General features: G+C 37.4%; 1 protein-coding gene across 1 annotated transcript in view; it reads left to right on the forward strand.

The window, feature by feature from the left end:
- The window catches only part of MYO3A (myosin IIIA), a 410,482-nt gene that overhangs the window by 193,266 nt on the left and 208,883 nt on the right, over positions 1 to 8,333 (forward strand). The window contains exons 14-15 of the mRNA XM_006871683.1: positions 4,508 to 4,606; positions 4,693 to 4,807. Coding sequence (XP_006871745.1) covers positions 4,508 to 4,606; positions 4,693 to 4,807 — 214 coding nt within the window. The remainder of the gene's footprint in view (positions 1 to 4,507; positions 4,607 to 4,692; positions 4,808 to 8,333) is intronic.

Genomic DNA, 8,333 nt, shown 5'->3' on the forward strand with positions numbered 1-8,333 from the left:
GAGAACAGGTCAAGAAGCAACAGCTTCACATTTTGATATTTTTGTTTAAGAAAAGTTTGTATGGTTTTGTAGCCAGACTTTTTGACTAACCTTGGTAAACCTCTGATTCTCTTTTGATTCTCCATTTCTAAATAGTTGTCAAGTTGTCAGGAGTTGATCCCAAAAAACACTTTTGCATCTATCCTCTTCTTTTTCTTTCCTGTGGTTATTTTATCTCAAAGCATTGTTACCTATAATCTAGACCTTTCGGAGATTTGATTTCCTGAACATTTGAACTCTCTTAGTAGCAGTCCTGGTGTGGCTCTGTAGTACAAGCACTGGACCACAAGATCAGTTTGAACCACAAGGCAAGTGGAAACCCAGTACAGGATCACTATGGATTGGAACCAACTCAACAGCATTTAACAACACTCAGAATGCACAGTAATCAATAGCACTGGTACTTTTTGTCTTTTGAAAATGTATTTCAGAATACAAAGAAGTCAGAACAGAGATTTGTACTAATATTACTTTATCAAATTGTGTACTTTCCTATAAACATTGTTATTTGTTACCCTTCAGGAGAAACTAAATAGAGTGACTTAAATAGTCAGTTGTGACACAAATAGCAAACCTTAGTGTCATTTTAAATTACTTTATATGGGGTCATCTGTTAGGAATACTTAAGTTACCATCAATTTTGAGAAAATTTTTTGTATACTGAAAGAATAAATATTTTCTAAAGAGAGCCAATGGTAATTTTCATCTCAATTGAGGTTATACTGAATATACTGTAGGAAAATACCTAGGAAAGTTTTAAATACTTTCTTTCCTTTTAGGTAAAGTTTCTGTTCCATGTACTTCATGTGAAAAAACACTCAAAGACTTTGTTGTTCAAAACTATCTTTGCTTAATAACATTATCCTAGCTATCAAAAACTATCCCTGCCTTAGTGGCATTCATCGCAATTTGCCTCCAAGAACAACTGCTTCTTTTGCTATGAGACCAGAAGAACTGAATGGTGCCCAGCTACCTTTACTGAATAATGTTTTCATTAATGATTCAATAGAAGAATCCTGAAAAAATGGGGGTTGGGTAATGGAACAAAATTTCAAATTGTCATGGATTAATTAATAAAGAGCCCTGGTATGGTGCTGTGGGCTAATGTGCTGGACTGAAAAGTTGGTTTGAACTACTATACAGGTTTGCTATGGGTTGGAACTTACTCAATGGCACTTAGCAACAACATGTGCCTTAGGCATTGTAATCTTTGTAAAGACTGATCTGTTCTGTATGGAATCAAACTCAAAAGGTTAGAAGGGAAGCTTAGGGGCCAGTGAGTTAAAGAAAGAGGAACTATGCAGAAAAAAAGTGTGAGAAGGGTTGCAAAATGTGACGACTGTAATGAATATACATGTAGAAATTGTTGAGTTGGTGTATGTTCCGCTGTGTATTTTCAACAACAAACATAATTTTTGAGAGATTAAAAGAAAGCTGTCTGAATAATGTTGATGGTTGGAGAAAAAGAGAAAGTCCCTCAGTGAGGTGGATTGGCACAGTGGGCTCAAAAGTAGTAATGGTTGTGAGGTTGGCCCCAGATGGAGCAGTGTTTCGTTCTGTTGTATGCGGGGTTGCTATGAGTCGGTACCAACTCAATGGCACCTAATAACAACAAATATCAAAAGTTATCCTTGCTGAATGATGTTATCCAAGTAGCTTTGGTAGCATAGTGGTTACCAATCAGGCTGCTAGTCTCAAGGTCAACAGTTGGAAACTACCAGCTGTTCCACAGGAGAAAGATGAGGCTTTCTGCTCCATAAAGATTTACAGCCTCAGAACCCTATGCAGGGTCACTATGAATCGGAACCAATTCCACATCACATAACCACCACCACCACCAAATATCAAAAGCTGTCTTTACTGAATAATATTATTCCTTTTCTGAAAATATTTCATCGGCTCCCATAGCCTGCTGATAAAGGCTCTGAAGAGGTAGGAGAAGGGGAAGGGGGAGAAGTGCTATGAGGTGCTATAAGGTGCTTGCAGTCCCCCTGTGAGGTTGATAAGGGAGCGGGCCCTGAGCACACAGGCAAAGATGGCAGGAGGAGAGGCTGTACAGCAACAATTTCATACTTTCTGAACCAGGCCCATTAGTAACATCTGCACTTCCATGCTGGAGACCTGGTTCATTTCTGGCCAATGCACCTCATATGTGGTCACCACCTTTCTGTCCACAGAGGCTTGTGCTTTGCTATGATACTGAACAGGTTTCAGTGAAGCTTCCAGATTAAAATGGACTAAGAAGAAAGGAGTCCTGGTGTGGTGCTATGGGCTAATATGTCAGACTGCAGTGTCGTTTGAACTGCAAGGTCAACAGTTCAGGCTCACCAGCTGCTCCTTGGAAACCCTATACAGGGTCACTATGGGTTGGAATCAACTCTACAACACTTAACAACAATAACAACAACCACAACAAGAAAGGCCAAAAATCAGCCAGTGAAAACCATATGAAGGACAGTGCTCCAATCCGCTGATGGACACGGGACTGGGCAGTACTTCATTCTGTTGTATATTCTGTTCAGTCTATCACCATCAGTTGGAAGTGAACTCTACAACAAAATAAAAGCATTCAAAGCTTTGTGCTGAATGGTTGTCGTATAGTAACCGAAAGATGAATGAAATAAAAAGAAATGAAGAGAACAGGGTTTCAGGTTATAATTAATTTTATCACTATAGGAGGGCTGAACGCTCTCCTGCCTCATCCCCAGCCCCTGTTAGCTTGGAGATAATTAAGTGAGGCTTTTTTTTTTTTTTTTTTTTCTTAAATGTTTTATTGTGAATTATGTGATAGTTTATATGGGAGAACATTGGTTTTACATTCATTCTATCATATATCGTCTCATTGCCATGGTTACAATCCCCTCCATGCAATCCTTTCCCCGTACCCCCAGGTCTTCAGCACACAGTCGCTCTCCCTCTCTGGATCTAAAGTCTCCAGCTGCCCCATCGCTCCACGTCATCATCTCTGCTTCCATTTCAGGCATCACTGCTTCTTTGGGTAGGGTCCTGCTCTCTGCTCTTCTCCCTTGATGGTCCTAGGGACCTCCGCTCCTGGACTGAAAAGTTAATCACTCCCCTCCTTGCTATAAAACGTCTACCTTTACATTTCCAACCCTCACAATCAGTCCTGATAACAATTATTCACTATTGTATCACAAGAGACCCATCTGCATTTCATTGCCTAGTCAGATTGAATCCTACTCACTGGAGATTCTACCTTCCACCAGGCCCTCTGGATCTAGGTTCTCTCTTGAAAGCTTGTAAGCCAGTCAATTTAAGTGAGGCTTTTGAGGGGGTATTAGGATCACCAGAAACAAGAGGCAGGCCCATTGTAAAGGATGAAAAGGAAAATGCCACAGACAGATGCAAACTCAATGTCTACCAAACAGCTAATAGTCATCAAGAATGGAAGGAATTCAGTGCTGGAGAGGGAGCAGAAGAAACAGTGAAATTTCAAAGCAAGAAGATTACCCTCCTCTGTTTCAGAAGAGAACTTGACTGATCGCCAGGAGAAATTGTGAACCATCTCAGAAATCTGCCAGAGCAAAAAGATTTGAAAATGGGCAGAGGAAGGGAGAGAAAGAGTTGCTAAAATTTCAGCAACTGTATTGTGGAAACTATTCCAGAGTCTAAGAGTCACCTTGTTGTGACCCATTTCTCCTTAATTGTATTCTTCCAGAGTGTTGAATCTGGAAATGCTATTATACAGAGAATCATGGGGTCATGGATTTGAGACTTTAAAGAGGCATTCTCATACATGTGAGAAAATTGAGCCCCAGAAATACAGTGTAAAAACTGTGGTTAAAGACTTGGACTTTGGAGGTCAGAAAGACCCGGTTGGATCCAATTCAGCCAACTTGGGTGAGATTTGTAACCCCACTAAGCCTCAGTAATCCTGGTGTGGCACTGCAGAATAATGCACTAGACTGTAAGGTCAATTTGAACCGCAGGATCTGGGATTCAAACTCACCAGCTGCTCCTCAGGAAAACCTATACAGGGTTGCTATGAGTCAAAATGAACTGATGTCACTTACCACAACAACAGTGCCTACTTTAAGGGCTTATGGCAGTAAATGAACATTTAGAACCCCTGGCATACAATATGTACTAATTATCTCTTTTTCTATCTGCTCCCACTGGCATGTAAACTCCAAATGTTAGGATTTCTTTACTCTTTTACTCATGCTGTTGTCGGTGTTGAGAAAAATGCCTGATGGTCACTCACAAGTATGTTTTAACTGATTCCTATAAAGTGCTTCTCATAGTGTCGTGAATTTAATGACATTCGTTGTTAACAATAATGACAATAATAACCACCATGGAAATTCAAAATTTAACATTCCAGGGCACCCACGTTGGCATTCACAATTTTTGTTGCTATTTTCTAATAACTATATCTCGAAGTAAATTTTTAAATTAACAAATATTCTCACTAACCCCCTTATTGAAAATGTCTTAATTTTTTCAGTGGAGAAAAAAATTTTCATATTTTTTACTACATCTATGCTGGCTTAGCTGAAAAGAAGAAACTAGCCCATTACAAATTGCCTGAAAATAAGCCTCCCAGGTAACTCAGCAAGTTGTGTTTTCTTTTAAGTAATGCTTTCTACTGGATTTTAGATTTTTATCCTTTCTTTTCTTTTATTTTTTCAGGTATCTGCAAAATGATCACCTCAGAACGGTGCAGGACATGGTGAATAATAGTTTCTATAAATCCCAATATGAATCAATAGAGCAATGCTTCAAAGTTATAGGCTTTACAATGGAGGCAAGTATGAAACGCATTTTGAGTCTTTTTATAAAATATCATTTGACATCATAAATCATTAAGACTTGACATTATTGGAGTGATTAATATGTGCTAGGCATTGTGCTATTTTATATGGATCATCCTTGTAATTATTGGAACAACTTTATGGCATAATTAGAATTATAACATTTACTTAATGGATAAGGAAACAGTAGCTTTTAAGGATAATAGGATTTGATTTTGTTCTTAATATTTTACTTTACTTATACCCCCATATATATACAATATCATATCAATATAATCCTATTACATGCTCCTTTTTGGTACATTCTTTTTTTAAAAATAACAGCTCCTGTAAGAAGTACATTCTTTTTTTAAAAATAACAGCTCCTGTAAGAAGTAGTTCACATTCATTTTATGAAGCAAGCACATCCTTGATACCAAAACCAGGCAAAGACATCACTAAAACAGAAAATTATAGGCCAATGATTCTCATGAACATAGATGCAAAAATTATCAACAAAATCTTAACCAACATAATCCTTTCAAAAAAAATATATATATATATATATATATATATATCATGACCAAGTGGGATTCATACCAGGTATGCAAGTATGCAAGGATGGTTCATCATTAGAAAAATAGTCATTGTAATCCACCACATAAATAAAACAATGGAAAAGGACCACGTGATCATATGGATAGCTGCAAGAAAGGTATTTGACAAAGTCCAGGACCCACTCTTGATAAAAGCAATTCTCAACAAAATAGGAATAGAAGGAAAATTCCTCAACATAATTCAAGGCATAAATACAACACCAATGACCAACATTAGTCTCAATGGAGGGAAACTGAAACATTCCCTTGTGAAGGGGACCCACACAAAGGATGCCCTTTGTCACTACCCTGTTCAATACCGTGCTGAAATTCTTAGCTAGTGCTATAAGGCAAGAAAGAGAAATTAAAGACATCCAAGTTAGCAAAGAAGTATAAAACTCTATTTGCAGATGATATGATCCTATACAGAAAAAATCTCAAAGATTCAGCAAGAAAATTATTAGAATTTAGTGAAAGATTCAGCAAAGTGTCAGGGCAAAAGATCAGCATAGAAAAATCTCTTGAGCTCCTATATAATAACAAGTAGAGCTCTGAGAAGGAAAGTAGGAAAGCATCACCATTTATAATAGTCACCCAAAAGATGAAATTCTTAGGAATAAATATAACCAGATAAAAGTTCTATACAAAGAAAACTACAAAATACTACTATAAGAAAACAAGAGACTTACCTAAATGGAAGCATAGATTATGCTCATGGATAGGAAGACTTTGAATTGTGAAAATGCCAACACTATACAAAGCAATATATAGATATAATGCAATCCCAACCCATAGTCCAACACCATTTTGTAAAAAAATTGAAAAAAACCACAAAACTGATCACTGGTGTGGTGCTATAGGATAAAGTACTGGACTGCAAGGTCAGTTTAAACCACGAGGTTAGAGGTTCAAACTTACCAGCTGCTCCTTGAAAACCCTAAACAGCATCGCTGAGTCAGAACCAACTCAACAGCACTTAACAACAACAAACAACAACTTTACATGTAAAGGAAAGAGACCTTGAATAAGCAAGCATTACTTGAAAAGAAGAACAAACTTGGAGGTGTCTGACGTCCTGACCTAAAATTCTGCTACACAGTCAGAAAGATACATAGATCAATGAAATAGAATTGAGAACCCAGAAGTAAATCCATCTATACACAGGGCCAAAGGGAATTAAATGGGGGAAGAGATAGTCAATTCTTCAACAGAAAGTGCTGGCAAAACTGGATATCCATTTGCAGAAGAATGAACCAGGACCCACATCTCACACCATATACAAAAATGAACTCAAGATAAATCAAATACCTAAGAGTAAAACCTAGAACTAAAAAGATCATTAGTGAAAAAATAGGGACAAACTTAGGAGCCCTAATACGTGCCATAGATACACACAGCAGTAGAAAAACTAGATGACTGAGACCTCCTAAAAATTAAACATTCATGTACATAAACAGATTTCACCAAAGAGTGAAAAGAGAATGTGCAAACTAGGGGATTATTTTTGGCAATGACATATTTGACAAGGAACTAATTTCTAAAATTTATAGGCTTCAACACCTCACCAAGAAAAAGACAATCCAATGAAAACATGGGCATAGGATCTGAACAGACACTTCACCAAAGAAAACATTCAGGCTGTCCACAAACATATCATGAAAAGCTCATGACCATTAGCCATTTTGTTGTTGTTGTTAAGTGTCATCAAGTCAATTCCGACCCATAGCGACCCTGTATAGGGCTTCCAAGAAGCAGCTAGCGAACTTGAACGACCAAACTTACAGTTCAAACGACTTTGCAGTCTGAAATTAGCCATTGGCCCACAGAGCCACACCAGGACAAGAGATGCAAATCAACACAGCAATGAGATATCCTCTCACCTCAACATTAATAGCAAAGTTCAAAGAAATAGAAAACAACAATTGCTGCTGAGGATGTGACGATACTGGAACCCTCATACATTTGCTGGTTGGACTATAAAATGATGACCCCACAGCAGAAAATGGTATGGCACTTTCTGAAAATGTTGGAAACAGAAATACCATATGACTCAACAGTCCCAGTACTTGGTATATATACTAGAAACATAAGAGCCAGGACACAAATAGATACATGCACACTCATGTTCATTGCACTGTCACAATAACAAAAAGATGAACACAACCTAATCTCCATCAGTGGAAGAATGGATAAATGGCACATGCACACAGTGGGTATTATTGCACAATATTGAAGAATAATGATGAATCTATGAAATACCTCATAACATGAATGAACCTGGAGGACATCATGCTGAGTGAAATTAGGCAGTCACAAAAAGACAAATATTATATGAGACCACTACTGTAAAAAGACTAGACAATATTTACACACCACAAGAATTATCGTTTGAAGGTTACCAAGGGTGGCAAAGTGAAGATAGGGGAAGTTACTAGCTAGAGGATGAAGGGGAAGGTAGTAAAAAAATTACAATAAAAAAGCACGCAACAATATATGAACCACAATAGGGAAAAAACTATCAGCACGTGAAAAAAAAATACAATTCACCTATAATTCACTCATTTAAAATATACAGTTCTTTGGCTTTTAGTATATTAACATAGTTTTAAGTACATCACTACAATAAATTTTGTAATATTTTTATCACTCCAGAAAGAAACCTCAGCATTTGGAAATCACTAATCTACTTTCTTTGAATCTGACAACCATATGGTTTACTATGCAAGGAATGACAAATTGAAGAGGTATGGTGTTGGATTCATTGTCAGAAAGAACATATCCAGGTCAGTCATGAGGTACACTACGCCATCTGTGATAGAATAATATCCATGCGCCTACAGGGAAGCCCAGTTAACACCACAATTACTCAAAATTACACACCAACCACTAAAGCCAAAGAAGATGAAATAGAAGAATTCTACCACCTTCTTCAATCTGAAATCGA

Source organism: Chrysochloris asiatica, unplaced genomic scaffold (genome assembly GCF_000296735.1).
Source record: "Chrysochloris asiatica unplaced genomic scaffold, ChrAsi1.0 scaffold00172, whole genome shotgun sequence".
In the NCBI taxonomy this organism is placed as follows: Eukaryota; Metazoa; Chordata; class Mammalia; order Afrosoricida; family Chrysochloridae; genus Chrysochloris; species Chrysochloris asiatica.